Here is a 17,448-nt window from a genome sequence, read left to right as displayed (position 1 = left end):
CTTGTAGGAAACCATCAAGGCCACTGTGATAGAGAGAAACACTTTTCATTTTCTCTCTGCTCTTCAGGGCGATTCCTTGGCTTGGCTTGTGGAAAATACTTAATGAGTGATTGAAATAAGCAACACACATAAATATATACATAAATTAAGTGTCTATTTTTGGGTGCTTTTCTGCTGTCAAATGCTGGAGAGGTGTTCCAGAGCATCTATTCTTTGGAGGAAAAAATTCCTATGATAATTCTGTCTTGCAGAGAATATGATCTGGGAAAAATCCTGAGGCAGAGCAGGGATGAGGAAATTAAAATTGATTCCTGATGTCTCTTTGAGAGTTACAGTCCAGATTTATGGAACCTAGTGGGAAACTTCCCTGCTCTTGTAGTGAGGGCTGGGCTGGTCCTTGGGGTATCACCATAACAAAGCAGAGCTACAACTGGTAGTAGGCACAGACAGATAAAACTGAAACATGTAAAAAGATTTAATTAGAGACAGGAGGTTGAATTGTGGCAAAGCTGTTGAGTTCACCGAGGATAACAATAATCAGATTTAATGATTCTTCTTTTTCTAATCTTGAATTGGTAGAACCTCCCAGACACTGTGTTCCATTCAGAAAATAAGTAATAGTGTGGAAGTTACAGACTCCTTCACATCAGAGCTCTGACCTGGCAGAAACCTTGACTTGAAGCACTGAGCTCCAGTTCCTAGGAGAACTGAATCTCATGGGCACTGGATTTGCTTTTACTAGCAAATTTTCCTTCCTGTGTTTTACTAATTTTTCAGGTTTTTCTAGAACATGTGCACAGTTCCAGCTAATTTATACTAATTGAAAATCATGTTTTCATCAAAGGAGACATCCCTATCTTAAACATCTCTCTGAAATGCAATTCTCCTTTTGACTACAGTCTTTAAAACATGGAGCATCTGAACCTAAATTCCATTTGCAATGTCCTAGGAAATTTGTAGAATTAAAAGTCTCAACACCTTGGCTTGTTTTTAAAAGGTGATATTAAATATAGGAATATATTCCCTTATGCACTTTTCCCCTAGGGTATAAAATGGTCATTCCCCCTAAATAGTAACACAGTGCCCTGCAATGCTGAGCACTGCTGGAATGGCTCTACAGTAAAACTAAGCTTCAAATTTTAATCTCTCTCTGAGCCACATCCTGTTTTCAGTTAACTGATCTCATATGGGGGAAATTTACCACAGGAAATCTCTCTAGTTTGGAAAGTACCAAAACCTTATCTTTAGTTTCTTTGTGTAATTCAGCACCTTTGGAGACAGGGGTGCAGCAGAATCACAGAAACTTTCAAAAAGTCTCAAAGCCAGAGGAAAGGAGTGAGGTAAGGGCACAGGGAAGAGGTGGAGCTGCCACTTCATCCCTGAACCTGACCCTGTGATCATTCTAAAATTAACGTCTTACACCTCTTTGTACCCCCAAAGTTGGAAAAACCACATCCAGAAATCTTTCAGTTTCTGAAAGAGGTTTTAACTCACATCCTGGCAGAAACCGCCTGAGCCAAATTAACTTAGGATGAATTTTAACAACCCAAACAAGGGCAAATGTGTCAGACCAAGGCCTCACTGGGGCTGTGTCACACTTTCCTCTTAGCTTTGAGTTAACACCCAGCCCTGATGATCTGAACTGCAGATCTCCATCAGATCAGCCCAGAGAGGAGGGAAGTGGAGCTGAGGTGTCTGTTGTGTCTGTCTGTGCACTCCCAGCAGGGGAAGGTGCCAGACTCAGGCAAACGCTGTGTGAGGAATCCCTCAGCAGCCGCACACCCACAGAAGCTGCGCGGGTGCCTCCTGCCAGGGCAGCGGTGCACAGCCAGCCAAGCACCCAGGGAAACACCTCTGCTTTTCATTGTCGGTGCTCAGCAGGGCCTCACCCCCGGGGATATTCCCCACAAGGAAGGGTGAACAGATTTGCATGTACAACTCTTTTTCTGACTGAATCCTTTGTCAGAACTAGAGAGGGTGGCAGGCCGTGCCAGGGCTGAAGAGAATCTCCTGCTGATAATGAAACTTTGCTTTGTAGAATCTCCCCTGCACTCTAAGAAGGCTTTGCAGCCATTGCTGAGCTCCTGTGTTTCCCTGCTGTGCCATCCCGGGCTGCGTTGGCGGCTGAGCCCCAGCGGGGCTGCCCCGCCGAGGTTTCCCGGAGGCTCCGGCGGCTCGGGGCTCCCGCACCGGGCAGGGGCTGCCCCGAGCAGCCGGGGCCGTGCGGGGATGTCGGGCTCGGGGCGGGCAGGGCTGTCAGGGCACCATGGCACACCCGGCACGGCTGCGCTTGCAGGACCCGGCCGCCACATTCTCCATTTCGGCGGCCCGGGGGAATTCGCGCCCGGCGGGGCCTTTGCCCTGGCAGTTCCCGTGCCCGCGGCCGGGACGGCGCCGCTGCCCCGAGCAGGGGAAGCTCCGCTCCCGCCGGCCCCGGGGCGCGGCTCGGGCTCCCCGCTCCTCCCGGCCGGAGCGAGGCAGCATCGCCGACAGCCGGCCCAGCCCCCGGCCGCGGCCCCGGTACCGCAGTGAGAGCCCGGTACCCGCGGTGAGAGCCCCGGTATCTGCGGTGAGAGCCCCGGTACCCGCAGTGAGAGACCCGGTATTCCCGCTGAGAGGACCCGGTACCCGCGGTGAGAGCCCCGGTACCGCGGTGAGCGGCCCCGGAATCCCCGGTGACCGGCCCCAGTACCCGCGGTGAGCGGCCCGGTACCCGCGGTGAGCGCCTGCCAGGGCCCGGCGGGCTCAGGTACGGGAGAGGCGGGGATGCGGGGAGAGATGGAGGGGAGCGGGAGGGATTGAGAGGAGCGGGAGGGATGGAGGGGAGCGGGAGGGATGGAGAGCACCGGGAGGGATGGAGAGCACCGGGAGGGATGGAGGGGCGCGGGCCCCGCTGCGGGGAACGGCCCGCGGCCCCCGGACACACGGGCCCGGTGCCCGAACCGCGCCCCGGGAGCGCCCGGAGGGCAGCGGGGGCTGGCCGGGGCTCCTGGCCGCTCTCGGCTCCAGAGCCGGGGTGGGCTCCGTGCCGGGGCCGCGCTCCGCGGGCCGGGGGAGCCGTGAGCGCCCCGTCCCCCCGGCACCGCTGGAACCCCTTCGGTTCCATGGCGTTTGTGCTGCCGGCTCTAACTCAGGGCTCTGGCAGGCCGGGCAGCCCCTGCGGTCACTGCCGAGCTCCCGCTCCGATGCTGCAGAGGGAATTGGCCGAGCCACGCCATGGAAAACGCTGCTGGCTCCCAGACAGAGCCTCCAGCCCGGGCTGTGCCCTGCCCATCACGGCGGTCACACCGCCAGCCCGGCCTGCCCACGGCAGCCTGCAGTCATTTATTTTCAGATTTCTCAGTCAGCGTGACAGCTGGTAATACTGAAACAGGTTATGGTGCATCAGTGCTGTCATGGCAGGAAAAAAAAGCCTTAATGAAGGGGTTATTATAATCAAACTGCACCGGTTCCCTGGGTGAAAACCTTCCTTGGACTTTCCAAAAAACACCAGAATCAATTTTGGCTGCATTTCCAAAAATATCCCACGGCACAGCAAACCAAACCGAACTGAATGTGCACAACACCTTGGCACATGTGGCTCCAGGTGGGCCTGGCCAGAGCACAGCATCAAGGGCTTGTGGCCTTGGGATTTCCTTTGTCATTTCACCACAAGTCTTATGACTTCGGGAAAGTCACTGTCAACACACCAGCTGCTCAGTTCCTGTGTGTATGAAGTGAAATCACGAATTTTGAGAATTGATGTGGTTGGGGATTTACTCTGCAGAAACAATCCTGTGCGATGAGGACTGACAGGACTGTAGCTCATCTTTCTATAAGCTAAAAACTCTTGAAAGAAAACCCCAACCCGCCCTTTTTAGGACACTTTTAGGTCTATTTTTGTGTTGTGTTTGAGGGAAATTTTAAAGGTGCACAGTAATTTCCTGCTGGTGGCAGGTCAAACCCCACTGTGACATTTGGCCGCGCCTGTCACTGCAGACCCAGCTGAGCACAGCGAGGTGACTGCTCAGCCCTGGGGCTGCTCGGGGGCTCTGCTGCATCCTCCCACATCCCAGTGAGTGTGTGCTGTGTTGGAACACCTGGATTTTCTCTCCTCTCGGCCAGAGCTCGCTGAGATGGCTGAGAGCAGCCCCAGGAGCCTGCAGGACCCCCCCAGCTCTGCCCCCGATGAGAACGAGTTCCCCTTTGGATACCCCACCAGCATCTGTGAGGACGTGCCTGGGCAGAAGTTCCTGTGCAGCAACTGCCACAACATCCTGAAGAAAGCCCTGCAGACACTGTGTGGGCACAGGTACTGCTCTGCCTGCCTCACCTGGATCGTCAGGTAAGTGCTGGGCTGTGCCCAGGGGCTCCCTGGCCTGCTGGCATTCCCTGCTGCCAGGAATCTCCATGGGGGCTGCAGGATATTCCCTGCCTCCTCCTGGTTCGGCCATGGGAGTCTCTGAGGCCTGAGGGAGCTTTTCTGTCTGTGATAAAATCTGATTTAACCTTGAAGGCTTCCTTGGCACTTCACAGCCCTTTGATAAAGGATGCTATGGGGTTTTGGTGAATATAATGTCATATATATCTGTATCTGTCTGGACAACGTGGGCATTTTCTGTGTTTTAAAAGACTTCAGTTTTCACATTCTCTTTCCTACTTGGAGTTTTTGAATCATTCATGGGATAAATAGCTTTACATCTTTATTCCTATTTATGGTTCAGGCTGCCCTTCTTTTCCTGCAATACAGATAAGATTAATGGGCATAGTCCTGATCTTGAACAACAGAAGAGCAAAACTTTTTTGACACCGGTGTTTTTTCAAGAATTGGCCTTTAGTGAGCAAGGACTATGGATTCTGAGTGGAAATCACAATTTTCATGGGTTTATTTGTGGCAGTGCCTATACAGAGACCTCCTAAACTGCAGTGCACCGTGGGATTGGTATTTATTTATTTTTTCTTTTACCAGAAACAATAAAAATGCAATTTGCCAGAAATGTAAAGAGGAAGATCCCAACACTTTAGGTGAGGAAAGCCTATTGGCAGAAGACAGGGTAAGTTGTAGTTCACAGATCATTAATTTATCAATAACCATTCTCTGTAGTCATCGTTGGACTGGAGCTCTGAAGGGAATAATATAAAATGCAATAGCAGCTGATAGTACACATTTTAACTTAAGCTTTAATAACTTGGATTTCCCAGAGTTTTTGATTTTAAAAAGTGTAATGGCAGCCTCAGGACTTTCCAAATCCAGGTTCTGCAATGTAAAATCCCAAACCCTTCCATATGATTAACTTTTTATTGTCTCCAAGTAAGTGGTGCTTTCCTACTTGTAATAATGTGTCTTAACTGTTACTTATTATCCTCAGGAAGTATTTTAATGGATTTTCCAACCTCATGGTTTCTTGTACCCTTCAAACATGAAGCCGAACATAATAATTGATACAAACTATGCCCTGGCCAATGTTTCATCTGTAATCTAATGGTGCAGATCTCTTCTTGTGTGATTTTCCTGGCAAATTGCTGTGTTGTTCTGTATCCCAAATGCAAAGTGGGCCCTAAGGCCCAGTCCCAGCCTGTCCTTTCCCCTCCTCTCTGATTACACGCAGGGATATCAACAGACACATAATTTGTCTACATTTTTGGGGGGAAATGAAAACAAACAGGCAGCTAACAGTGGCATAAGAGCCAAAGTTTAGAAAGCAGCAAAATAATGGATCTGCTGCTGATGCTGAACTTGGTGATATCCCAGAAAAAAAAACCCCAACTAATTCTCAGTTCTGGAATGAATTTCCCAATGACAGATTTCCTGCACAAATGGGTGCAGCTGAGCCCTTCTGAACTTTGCCTGTCAGTTTGGGGTTTCTCTGCTGTGGGGTTCTCCCCATGTCCTGGGGGTTTCTGCAGGTGTGGTTTGGGAACTGAGCCCACCCGGGGCTGCGGATCATTCCCCACAGATGCTGGGTGGATTTTCAGGAGCTTTGAGATGTGTTTGTAAATACTTTCCTGCCTCTATTTGTAAAGCTTTCCCCTCCCAGTCCTTGCTCTGTGTTATTCCGTGTGGAATCTGCATTTCCCTGCACTGTGTTTACCTGCAGACCACCCCAAAATGCCTTTAACTGCGGCAGGGCTTCTTCCCGCGCCAGGATCCCTATTTCAGTGCGAGGTGTAATATTAAAGCGAGCAGTACTTCATCATTACATAACAATTGTACAATTCCTCGTGTTAGAATAACACAGTAATCTCTGTAGTGCAAAGAGCAAACCCCTCTCCCATCTGGTTCAGATTTTTTTAGCACTCGGTGCCTGCTAAATGGAAGCAGCCCGGATCTGAGCAGTGCTCTCGGTGCAGAGACTCCCAAGTGCTCGCTGCAGCACGTTTAGGAGGTGTTAATGACCCCGATAATGAAATGCATTCATTAAGGGACCCCACAGGCAGGGTCCTGTCGGCACATGGCTGCATGTGAAATATTTCAGGCTCCTGTGAAAAGAAATGCAAAATAAAAGCTGTAGTCGGGCTTATTTTCGGTAAATTAATATCGTGTCAAATAAATTATTTTTGAGTGCTAAGAAATAAATTATTTCATAATTATTTGGGCTTCTACTACACTAAGATTAACTGGGCAGGTTGCAGAGTTTTATGCAATACAGTAATTTTTTTAAAAATTAAAGATTTATTAAGGTGTGGATTTCTACCACCCTGTTCCTATTCCAAGGATGCATCCAAAAGTGCTTTCTGACCAATGTTTTTTTATTACTTTGTTTTCTTTCCAGGCTTTTGGTGATGCTGCCATTAATAAAGAGATTTCTGAGCTCAGAGTCCACTGTGTGACCCCTGGATGCAGCTGGTCTGGTATCATGAAAGATTTTGAAGTATGTTCAAAGAGAGTTTATTCAGATGAATGTGGGGTGGGGACAGAGAGGCAGTGAAACCAGGGTATCAGCAGACACAAATTAATGCAATTAATTAGAATCAGTGTCACTATTGTGATTTATACCAATGTTTTTGTCTAAAAAATATGCCATTAATCTATGGAGATTAATGTGCCATTAATCTATCCCTGCCCATGGCAGGGGGTTGGGACTGGTTGATTTTTAAGGTTTCTTCCAACCCGAATCATTCTGTGCTTCTGTGATTAACTTTAGTGGGGCTTTGGCCAAATCCAGAACATTCTGAATGAAACTCACATTGCACAAACTTAAATCAGCTTGATATTTTATCCAGTGGTTCCTTGTTATTTAAATGCAAGGCTGCTACAAGCAGGTGGTGACAGGGTAGTTCAGTCTCCAGGACACTGTTCAGGCAATGTCCTTGGCATGTTTTATTGGAGAAATAATTCCCTCCTCTGTCAATGTATTGATTGTATTCATCATTCTTTTCAGACTGATCTCAAATGCCTCAGTTAAAATGTTTATTTTAATGGGCAAGATTTGGCAAATCTGAGTAATGAATACAAGGGAGAGAGCTGGGACCAGGATCATGTTGTTTTTAAGCAAAAGCCCTAAGGGGCTTTTTAAGGGAGACCTCATGTTTGAATTTACCAAATGTAGTTTGCTTTTGGTTTTGGTTTTGAGATTTTTTCAAAATTAATAATTAACCAAAAAAAGCCCCGGTAAAGCTGGTGAATTTTTCACCAGTAATCTCAGTAACTCTGTGGGGTGGGACTTTACCCAAGCTTAGAAGAAATGCAGATCAGAGCCCTGGGCTGCCAGGACAGAGACTATTTATAGATAAATGTGAATATCTATTTATAGATAAATGTGAATGAGCACTTCACAGGTTGCTTTATAACTTTGTACTTCCAGGAGCATCAGAGTTTATGTGAATATGCTTTGATCCCCTGTCACACTGGCTGTGGGCACGTGGTGATGAGGAGGAAGCTGGCAGATCACTTGGAAAATGGATGTGTCAATAATGTGACAGTGTGTCAGCAGTGCCAGTGCAGCCTGGCTAGCTCTGAGTGCCAGGTGAGAACATTTCTCTCTCAAATAAAGGCTTTTTATTGATGCTTTCAATGATCTGTGGTGCCGTTTTCCCATCCTGATTCCGTTGCACTCAGGGAATATTTAATTTTCCTGAGTTTGATCATTTTCCCACACAAGCTTTGGGGGGAAATGGATGTGATAATGTGCTGGGGATGTGACAAAGGGCCCTGGTGCTCCCCTGGCTTTGGGCAGCCCAGGTTTCAGCTCCTGCCTCAAAATGAGTCCTGGTGTGAGGCAAGAGAAAACCAGAAAAGCACAGACAGCAGCAGGAGGGGATCTTGAAAGTGGCTGAAGTTTGTTCAGACTAAAACTACCCACAAATGTGTAGGGCAGGATTCTGTCAGATATTATTTCTATTAGATCTGACCAGGTGCAAATCTCCAAATTATCAGCAGTGTCCACAGACCAGGAAAATCTCACCCTGAATCTACCACAAGTATCTCAGTGCCCATTCAAACATATCTGCTTTGTATTTTTTTTTTTATGTTATTTGCTCAAAACAATGAATATTGTTCCCTCCAAATGATTTCAAGAGGATAATTGCCAGCCTTGCAGTTGGGCATGGTGATTAAAGACCCACAGGAGAGGAGGGCTCTGAATATTTCAGAGATGTAAATAGTTCTGAGTGTCCAAAGTGTCACAAATTGGTGCCTTTCAAACACTGAGCTGAGAGCTTTGCAAGGAATATGAGTCCTCCTGGGGTAGGAATGGGCTGCTCTGCTAAAATCTGCTCCTTGGGCAGTCCTGGCTGCTGAGAATTTTAAACTTTCTGTGCTGAAGGGCCACAGACTCACAAGCAAATTCTGTATTTGACCTGAGGCCGTGGAGAAGGCTTCCAAAATAGATTGCTAGCACTGGGATTCCGGGTGTGGAGTTGGATTAAAGTGTGGGATATCTCAGGGCGGGAAACAAGCGCCTTCAATCCCGACAGAGGAACAAGTACCTTCTGCCTCAACAGAGGTAGAAAAAAGAAGCCAAACCAGCATTGCTCATCCTTTAGTGACCTGCAGAGAGAGGAGAACCCAGAGCCAGGCTCACCCTGCCGGTGCTAAACCCAAATCTGAGAGCACCAGGAGGTGGCAACAGGGATTGCTGCCAGCCCTGCTGGGCTGGGGCTGCAGGGGAGCCTGAGCCCGGCCCCTCCTCTGCCCGGAGCTCCTTTCCTCCCACTCAGCCACCACCTCTCTGATATTTTGGTTGGGAAACCTTGGTAACCGAGCCGGGGGTTGGCCTTGAGGTGGGGCTTTTTCTCGGCCTCCTTTAGTCCGTGTAGAATTCATTATCTGCTTTAATGAATTGGCACCGGGATCAGCATTGTGATTATTTGTGGGTATTCTGTGTGCCCACAACCCTCTGGGAGAAAATAGTAAATTTTGGGTGCTGCTCTTGCTCTCTTCATTTTATTCATTCAGTTTAAGGTCTGGTGATTTTTTTTGTATTGCTCTATTTTTAAATAAACTTCTCTCCTCTGAAGGAGAGTCCCTCTCCCCCTCAAGAAATCGGTGAGCTGGAGGAGTAAAAGAGCAGAAATGAGTAAGATCACTGGCAAGATAAAAAGTGTTAAAAAATGAGTTAGAGAGTGAGAAAACCCCGTGGCTGCATTTCTGAGAACTGAAAGGGAAACCTCAGAACTGGTGTGCAGAGGAGCTTGTGAGGATGAAAGCCACCCCCTGTGCAGAGTGAGGGGAAAGCTGGCAGTTGCTGTGTGAAATACAGATATTACAGAGCCAGGGGCAGGGATCACTTCACCCTTCCTGCAGGCAGAAAAGGCAGGAAGCTCCTGCGAGTGTGGTGCATTTTCTGTAGCACATCACGAGGGAGAATTTGGATTCCAGCCTCCAAAGTGCTCATGGCAGGATGCAAGAAGGGTCTGCACGTTGAGCAAAGTGTGTGGAGTCAATGCAGGAAGAGTTCATATCTGAGTTATATTTGAATTTGAATTTATATTAGAGTTTCCTGTGCTGTAACCTGTTTATGTTCATATATATTTATATATATATATATATATATATATATATCTGTATATATTTGAATTTCCTGTTCTGCTGGTCATTGTTGCTTCCTGTTCTGTAACCCCTTGCTTGTCACTGCACGTGTGTGAGTGCACATTTTTGTGTGTGTGCACATAACTTGAACCTGGCAACACCTGCACATTGCCAATCTTGCATCCAATATCCCAGGGTGACCTTTAATTCAATAATTAAATAAGGTACTGATTTTTTTTTCCTTGTTTTAATGACAGGAGCATTCATGTGAAGGCAGTTTATGCAAGGAACAAAAACCTGTGCAAACAGAAACAGCATCAAAGGAAAAGGTGGGTGGAAGATAAAGGAGTGCAATGCAGCTTTATTTCAATTAATAAAATTATCTCTTGTTCATTTAGATTAAATAAACACCTGAGAACATCTTCAGATCCAGCAGTTGTTTCTGGCTGCTCTTTACATCCCAGCAAACCCTGCTGACTGCCTTCCCTCCCCTGCTCCCACAATTACCTTCAATAATTATCCTCCCAATTAACCTTGTAAAATGGGCAAATATTTGTTTCCTCTCATAGCTTGAGTGAGAGCCACCTGACCAGGAGGTGCTGTACAGCATTGCCAGCATCTTTGTGAGGAATTGGCTGCTCCCTGTGCTCATTAAATTGTGTTCTGTCATTCTGAGCTCTGGGAGATGGGCACCTCACTGCCAGGCTTGTGCAGGACACTTGCTCTCACCACACTCTGAATTGATTTACCATCCATTTCCAAAGCAGCTTGGGCACTGGAAGCTGTGGAATTACCTTGACTTGAATTAATCTGAGCTATAGCTGCTGGGTTTGTGGCTTTTGTAGGGAAATAAAAGAATTCCCTTCAATTGGTTTTGATTATTCCCTCTGCTTTTTTTTTTCCAACAGAGCCACTCTACATCCTCAGCCAGCAAGGATGGCTGTTGTTTTTCTGAAGTTGGCTGTGCATTTAGGGTGAGTGAAACAGGTCCCTTCAGGATGCTCCAAACCCTAGTTTGGACAATCCCTTCAGGGAGGTGTCTCCCAGAACAGAATCAGCACTTCTGCTGCCAGGTGATGGAGCTGCACCCGCACCCTGCAGTTCTCCATCTCCCAAGGGGCTGAAGGGTGGCTGGGGTGGCCATGGAGGGGGCAGTGACAGCTTTGTCTCTTCCAGGGAAGCAAAGAGAAGATCCAGGAGCACGAAAAATCCGCGGTGGGAGCCCACATGCTGCTCCTGCTGCAGCACATGAGGCACCTGCAGGGATCCCTGTGCCCCAAGGGCTTCTCCCCACGGCCAGAGCTGAGCTTGAAAAGTGCAGGGAAAAGCACCTGTGAGCTGCAGATGCCAGCAGAGCCAGAGCTGGACTGTTTCCCTGCTTCCTCTGTCCCTGGGGATGAGTCTGTCCTGCAGCAGCTCGTGAGGGAGAAGGTGATTTCTGAGCTGGAAAATAAGCTGCACGTGTTTGAGAACATTGTGGCAGTGCTCAACAAGGAGGTGGAGAGCTCTAATTTGGAAATCCTGGCCTTCAGGAGACAGAGTGAGCTGGACCAGAACATCATACGGGGCCTTGAGCTGAAGGTAAAAATGACAGCAGGGATTGTCTGGGTGCTTGTTCTGTACACAAGAAATGCTGGCACACATCAGGGAGCTGGGCTAGGGACCAGAACAGGAGTCTGAGCTGGGCAGGGCTCAGTTCTGGACACATATTCAGGATCCTTTTGTTGTTTGATCCATTTTCAAACGTGGATCTCTAATATTTGTTCTCTAAATCCACGCTTAGGTAGTGAGATAGTCCTGAGAGTGTTGAGTGTTAGTTTGCCTGATCAGACTGTGAGCAGGCAGCAGAGCTGTTTAATTGCCTGATCCTCTCACAGCAACATTTTGCCTGGAGGCCCAAACAACATCTCTGGGTATGTTTTGACATATTGCTGTCACTTAGAAAGGAATCAAAGCAGAGCTCCCAGAACATGAGGACTCCAGAAGGATGCAGCCACCCCTGCAGCACAGCCTGGAGCAGGGGGAGGCTGAGGACTGGATTTTTCTCCCAGATTGCAGAGCTGCACCAGTGCCTGATGCAGAAGGATGCAGGCCTGAGCAGCCTGCACAAGAGCCTGCTGTTCTCTGAGCAAGCCTCCTACGATGGCATCTTCCTCTGGAAAATCACTGAGGTGGGCAGGAAGCTCCAGGACTCTGTGACTGGCAGGACAGTCAGTTTGTACTCCCCAGGTAAGCACAGGATGGAGATGTGTGTTCACAAACCCCAACCCTTCTGAATCCCCCCCACCCATTTCTCCAAAACTCTGCTCCTTTCTGCTCGTGCCACAGCTCCTTAAGCCAAGCTGCTGTTTGTGCAGAGATCTGTAATCCAGGGCATGGGATGTGCTTTTCCAGAGGGCTGTGCTTTAGTCTGGGCTCTCATCCTGCCCTTGGTCCCCAGCACAGCTGCCTGCAGTGGCTCCATCCCTCCCAGCCCTCAGCTGGGACCACGTGGCTGCAGCTCCTTCCCATGTGGGAAGTAACTGGTTTAGGTAAATTACACTTGTGTGGCTAATAACAGGTCATTTTCACCAAGGTTTGAGGCACTAAAAGGATTCCAACCACTGGGTTTTCATTGCTTGTAATCTCCAGGGGGTGCTGATTTGTCTGTTCCCCTTTCTGTGAGAGCAAACCACGTCTGTCACACATTGCCTTTTCCCATATGCCAGAACACACATTATGCCTTATTTCCCCCCCCCGAAACAGCTCTACTAATGAAGAGTTCTGATTTTCAGCTTTCTACACTGCAAAGTATGGCTACAAGGTGTGTCTGAGGGTGTACCTGAACGGGGATGGCACAGGGAAAGGAACCCACATGTCCCTGTTCTTCGTTGTCATGAAAGGAGATTACGACGCTTTGCTCCCGTGGCCCTTCAGGCACAAGGTAAGAAGGGAAACCTTCCCACATCTGATCCCAGCCAAAGGTGACTCTTTCCCTGGAGTTTTCTGGAAGCTGAGTGCTTTTCCACGTCCCTTTCCAAAGGTGAGGAGCTGCCCTGCAGCCCTGGGTAGTGATTTGTCTCTGACTGGAGTCCCTTGCAGGGAAAGCTGCTCCTGCTGATATTCCAGACTTTGCCAGGCAGGATTTTCACCACCAGAACGTGGTGTTTGGAATATTCCAAACACCTGATTTGGTGCCTAAAGGCATCACAAGGGTGAGGTGAGAGTTCCACTTACAGAGGTGCCACAGATGTCTGATGTGATCCTGGGCTGATTTTTCCCCTAAGTGTGATCTGATAATGGCAACAATGGTTAGGAAAGCAGTGAAACCATGGCAGGGCCTGACCTGTGCTCTGGCACTTGCCTTTGTGGGGTAATGATTCTGTAAACCTTTCCTATAAATACTTTTACTGCCAGCTAACAGCCAAAAAAAATAGAAATCAAAATTCCCAATCCTCACTGTATTAAAAGATTGTTACAGATCTTTTATATTTCAAGCTATAGAACAGTGAGTAAATAAAAGGGGTAATGAGGTGGGGATATTTAGGTTGTATCCTTTACATATTTGTGCATGGGCAGCTGAGCTGTTTCTTCTGATTCCAAAGCACAAAAACAGAATAAATGCAATGACTGTAACCAAACCCAGGGGCTGTTCAAGTTGTCAGGAGAGAGACACTTTGGACTGTGCAGTTCTCTACCAAGGAATAATTCCTTACTTGATTAATTTAATTTCATTTTATGGGTAGCAAAGTTTTAAAAACTTCATCTGGGCGTTCACATGAACCGACCTTGCAGGTTGGAAACCTTTGTTACAGTTTGTATTTAACTATCAATGGAGCATCCAGCTGCTTTTGCAGCACTTCTGTCCCTGGTTTGTTTTCCACCCCAGTAACTCCTCACTGCCACATTCTGTTTTTCAGGTGACGTTTATGCTGCTTGACCAAAACAACAGGGAGCACGTAATCGATGCCTTTCGCCCAGACCTGGCTTCTGCTTCCTTCCAGAGGCCAGTGAATGAGATGAACGTGGCCAGTGGCTGCCCCCTGTTCCTGCCCCTGGCCAAGCTGCAGTCCCCCAAACACGCCTACGTGAGGGAGGACACGCTTTTCCTCAAGTGCATCATAGAGACAAATTAGCAGCTCCTGAAGCGTGGCTGGCCTTTAAAATAATTAGCTGTGATAAAACATGGCGTTTCAAAAACACCCACCCCATAAACAAATGTTTATCAAAGTTTGTTTGGGAAGGAACTGGATATTCTGTGTATTTTCCTCTATTCCACCTTTCAAATGTTCTTTCAGGGGTAGAGTGCTGGAGTAATTTACCTAAACAGATTATGCTTTTCCTCTCTGTGTCACTTTGACAAGTGCTGTATTTATTACAATCATTGATATTTTTCTTATGATTTTATTTATTTCCTAAATAAAACTCACTAACTTAAGAAAGGCTTGGTGTTTTATTTCACTGTCAGATAGGAAATTGAGCAGCTTGGAGATGTTACAGAAACAGCTGAGCTGTGCTACGCTTTTCCTTCCTTGCTGTTTCCTTTCCTTCTTTCTGGGAAAGGGAGATCCTTTTGGAAATGCCCAGAACATCTCTCTCTATTTCCCTCAAACCTGCCTGGCTGGGAGAGCACTTCCAGGCTCTTCAACAGAGCCCACAGAGAGAGCTCAGTTTGAAAAAAAGACGGATATGGATCAAATCCATGCTAAATAAACAAACAGACACGAAACCCGATGCCCAGAGCTCCTCCTTTCAAAGGCACAGCCGGCAGAGAGCAGCCAGACCTCAGCCTGATCTGCTCTGACTGAGAGCACCCCAGGCTCTCTCCCGAGGGCATTTCCAGCCCTGGAGGGGCTCCAGGAGCCCGGGCTGCCCTGCGAGGCCCGGCCGGAGCCGGAGGAATCCGCGGTTCCCCTTCCCAGGCCCGGGGCTCCGCTCCCAGCCCGGCCCTTCCCGATTTTCCTCTCCCAGACCCTCAGCAGCAGAAGCGTCTCGATGAGGAAGCGGCCGGCGCTGAAAGGAGCTGGAATCGGGGCCGTATCAAGAGTTCTCTGATCCAGCAAATCGTTTCTGTGTGATTTTGTCTGGATCAAAGCAAACGAGGCAGAAAAATCACGGAGACTTTGAGGGAGTTAAATCAGCAGCATTTATTCTGTGTTTAATGGCCAGGTTGGCAAAGAGTCAAAATGCTCCTACCGCTAAGATGGTCTGAAATAGTCAAGGACAAGGTTTGGAGGGATTTTTAAATTTTTTTTTTAATGGACTAATAAAGCTAAAAAAAAAACCCACCAGGCAATTTTTTGGCTTATAAACCCTTGTTCAGCCCAGAGAAAGAACTCCAACCTTGCACACGATGGCTTGAACTGGTTGTGTTGGTCACTCAGGTGGCTCCAGTGGGGTCGGGACCCTGTGAACAGAGGGAAGAGGGGAATGACCAACTTGTGGGAGCCGCTCCTATGGCCAGGGCTGTCCCATGGAACCGGCTGCTCCTCCGGCTGGAAGCGGCCCCTGGGAGCCGCTCTGGGTCGCCCATCCTGGGAGCCCCCGGGGCCAGCGAGAGCCGCTCCCGCAGCTCCGATCCCCGCGCCAGGCCTGGAGCTCCCGGGAGCTCCGTGTTTGGGTTTCCATTCAATATTCCTCGGCTTCGGTCTCCAAGGCTACACGCCAACATCCAACCCCTCCTCCAACTCCTGTTTTCAAAGAAAGAAAAACACTGTGAAAAGAGGCTGCAGCGATTTCTGGGCAGTTTTCAAAGCAGAGGCAGCGCTGGGAGCTGCTCGCCCCGCTCTCCCCAGGCTCTGCTCCAGCCCGGGCCGAGATTCCCGGGTGCTCCATCCCCGTGAAAGAGGGAAAGCACCTCCCCTCGGCCAGGGCAGGGTGTGGGGGAGCGAGCAAAAGGTTTTAAGGAAAAAAAATTGGGAGTTTGGAGTAGGTATCTACACGGGGCTTCATTCAAATCCTTCTGCAAAAGCTGGGTGTTTTGGGAATTCCATAGCCCTGCCCTGGAGCTGGGCTGGCCCCACTCGCTGGCGAGGAGGGCGTGGGGCTGCTGCCCTCAGCTTTGGCCGCTTTTGGGGCTCTCGTTCATTTCTGTTCCCGTGCTCACAGAATAATCTGCTTTTACCGGCCGGGTGCTCCTGCCCTGCCCCATCATGGACAGCGGGGCAGCCTCGGGTGCCGAACCAGTGTCCAGCTGCTCCAGCTGCTGCGACAGCCCCAGCACCTGCCAGGGACCGCCATCCCGCAGTGCCACAGAAATGGGATACCAGGGCATAGCCAGGCGGGTGTGCAGAGGAGGAAGAGGAGGATGAAGAGAAGGAAAGAGGAGAAAGAAAGATGAGGAGGAAGAGGAGAAGAAGGGCAGCACCCAGTAGCTCACTGCAGGCTTGCTGGATGCTGTGACAGAAGCACCTGCAAAGAAACCAGAGTTAAATCTGCTTTATGTTGCTGTAATTATGTTACTAGAAAATACAGAATACATCTCAAATTCTGGGTGGTTTTTTTTTTCCACTTTTGTTGGAGACTTTTGTCCCAACGCGATGTTCCCGTGCTCTCTCTCCGTGTGGAAGGGTTTCAGTCAGGTTCTCCCTGCGTTCACCCCCGGCGAGCTCGATCCAGCTCTGATTTCCGTGTCACTCCATCCGCATTCCTGCGGCGAGCGCCCAGCACGCTGCGAACACCGCCCGGGGGGCCGGGAGGAGGGAGCTGCTCCTCCGGTGCCCCCGGGACAGGCTGCGACAGGAACGCTGGCCCGGGAGCGCAGCAGTCCCGGGCATTCCGGGCAAAGGCAGCAGCCCCGGGGCACGGAGCGAGGAGCGGGGCTCCTCCGAGGGCTGTGGGTTATTTTAGACCCGAGGTGACTCACACGGATCCCGGTGTGACTCACGGGGAGCTGGGGCCCGGGGCTGCTCAGGGGCACGGCACACTTGGCACACGCGGCTTTTCTCACGCAGCCCCGCACAGGGAGCAGCGGGGCGGCCGTGCCCGACCCGCGGCTCAGGGAATCGCCTTTCCCGACCCCTCCGCAGGTGCAGCGCTCTGACACCAGTGTTTTATGGAAAAGTTTGATTAAATAAATGAGTCCCGAGTGCCGGGTGCCGAAAGGGAGGCTCAGCCCGGGCCGTGCCGCTCTCCCCTGGCGCTCGAGCTTTGTGACACGTCTGAGCCCCCGCTCCCGGGGCCGCATCCATCACGGGCAGGAAAAGCCGAACGGGCTCTGCTTGGCCCAGACCCCGCACTGGGAATCGGCTCTCCTATGGCCCGAGCAGCCTGGAAAACATTGCTTTTCCAGCATCGCTTTCCAACAAACACCGAATCCTACAGATTTCTTCTTGGCACCGACCGAAGCATTTTTACAGCGACTGATTTTTCTCTGTGAGATTCAGAGAAAGGCTGAAAGGCTGCTCCCGTTTCCAGGAATCCCGGCGAGCACAGGTCGTTCCCTCTCGGGGCAATGCTGCGCAGGCACTGCCCGCATCCCACCCCCTGCCCGCCCCCGGCCCCGGGGCACCGGGGGAAGC

At 49.6% G+C, this 17,448-nt stretch overlaps 1 protein-coding gene and 1 long non-coding RNA gene across 4 annotated transcripts; one reads left to right on the top strand and one right to left on the bottom strand.

Annotated features, from left to right (window-relative positions):
* The first annotated feature begins 2,135 nt into the window (after positions 1-2,135).
* Positions 2,136-14,370, top strand: TRAF1 (TNF receptor associated factor 1). Of its 3 annotated transcripts, none has more exons than XM_071454090.1 (12): positions 2,136-2,645; positions 2,690-2,749; positions 4,105-4,324; positions 4,949-5,033; positions 6,753-6,851; positions 7,785-7,946; positions 10,207-10,278; positions 10,858-10,923; positions 11,126-11,530; positions 12,001-12,178; positions 12,724-12,872; positions 13,849-14,370. In XM_071454090.1, exons 1-12 carry the CDS (start codon positions 2,267-2,269, stop codon positions 14,062-14,064), a joined length of 2,091 nt encoding a protein of 696 aa, XP_071310191.1. In that variant the 5' UTR covers positions 2,136-2,266; the 3' UTR covers positions 14,065-14,370. The 3 variants fall into 3 exon arrangements, with proteins under 3 accessions (XP_071310191.1, XP_071310193.1, XP_071310192.1); XM_071454092.1 differs by having other exon boundaries at positions 2,536-2,638; positions 2,724-2,749; XM_071454091.1 differs by having other exon boundaries at positions 2,559-2,638; positions 2,703-2,749.
* Positions 14,371-15,056: 686 nt separating this feature from the next.
* LOC139603252 (uncharacterized) lies at positions 15,057-17,448 on the bottom strand. Its single transcript, XR_011683629.1, has 2 exons — positions 16,440-17,448; positions 15,057-15,618 (listed from the first exon to the last, which is right to left on the bottom strand). It is a non-coding gene; the product is annotated as an uncharacterized lncRNA (long non-coding RNA).

Source organism: Agelaius tricolor, unplaced genomic scaffold (assembly GCF_023055355.1).
Source record: "Agelaius tricolor isolate 1412-34295 unplaced genomic scaffold, bAgeTri1.0.p SCAF_38, whole genome shotgun sequence".
Taxonomy (NCBI): domain Eukaryota; kingdom Metazoa; phylum Chordata; class Aves; order Passeriformes; family Icteridae; genus Agelaius; species Agelaius tricolor.
Note: the sequence above shows the minus strand (reverse complement) of the source record. Positions and strands in the feature narration are given on the sequence as shown.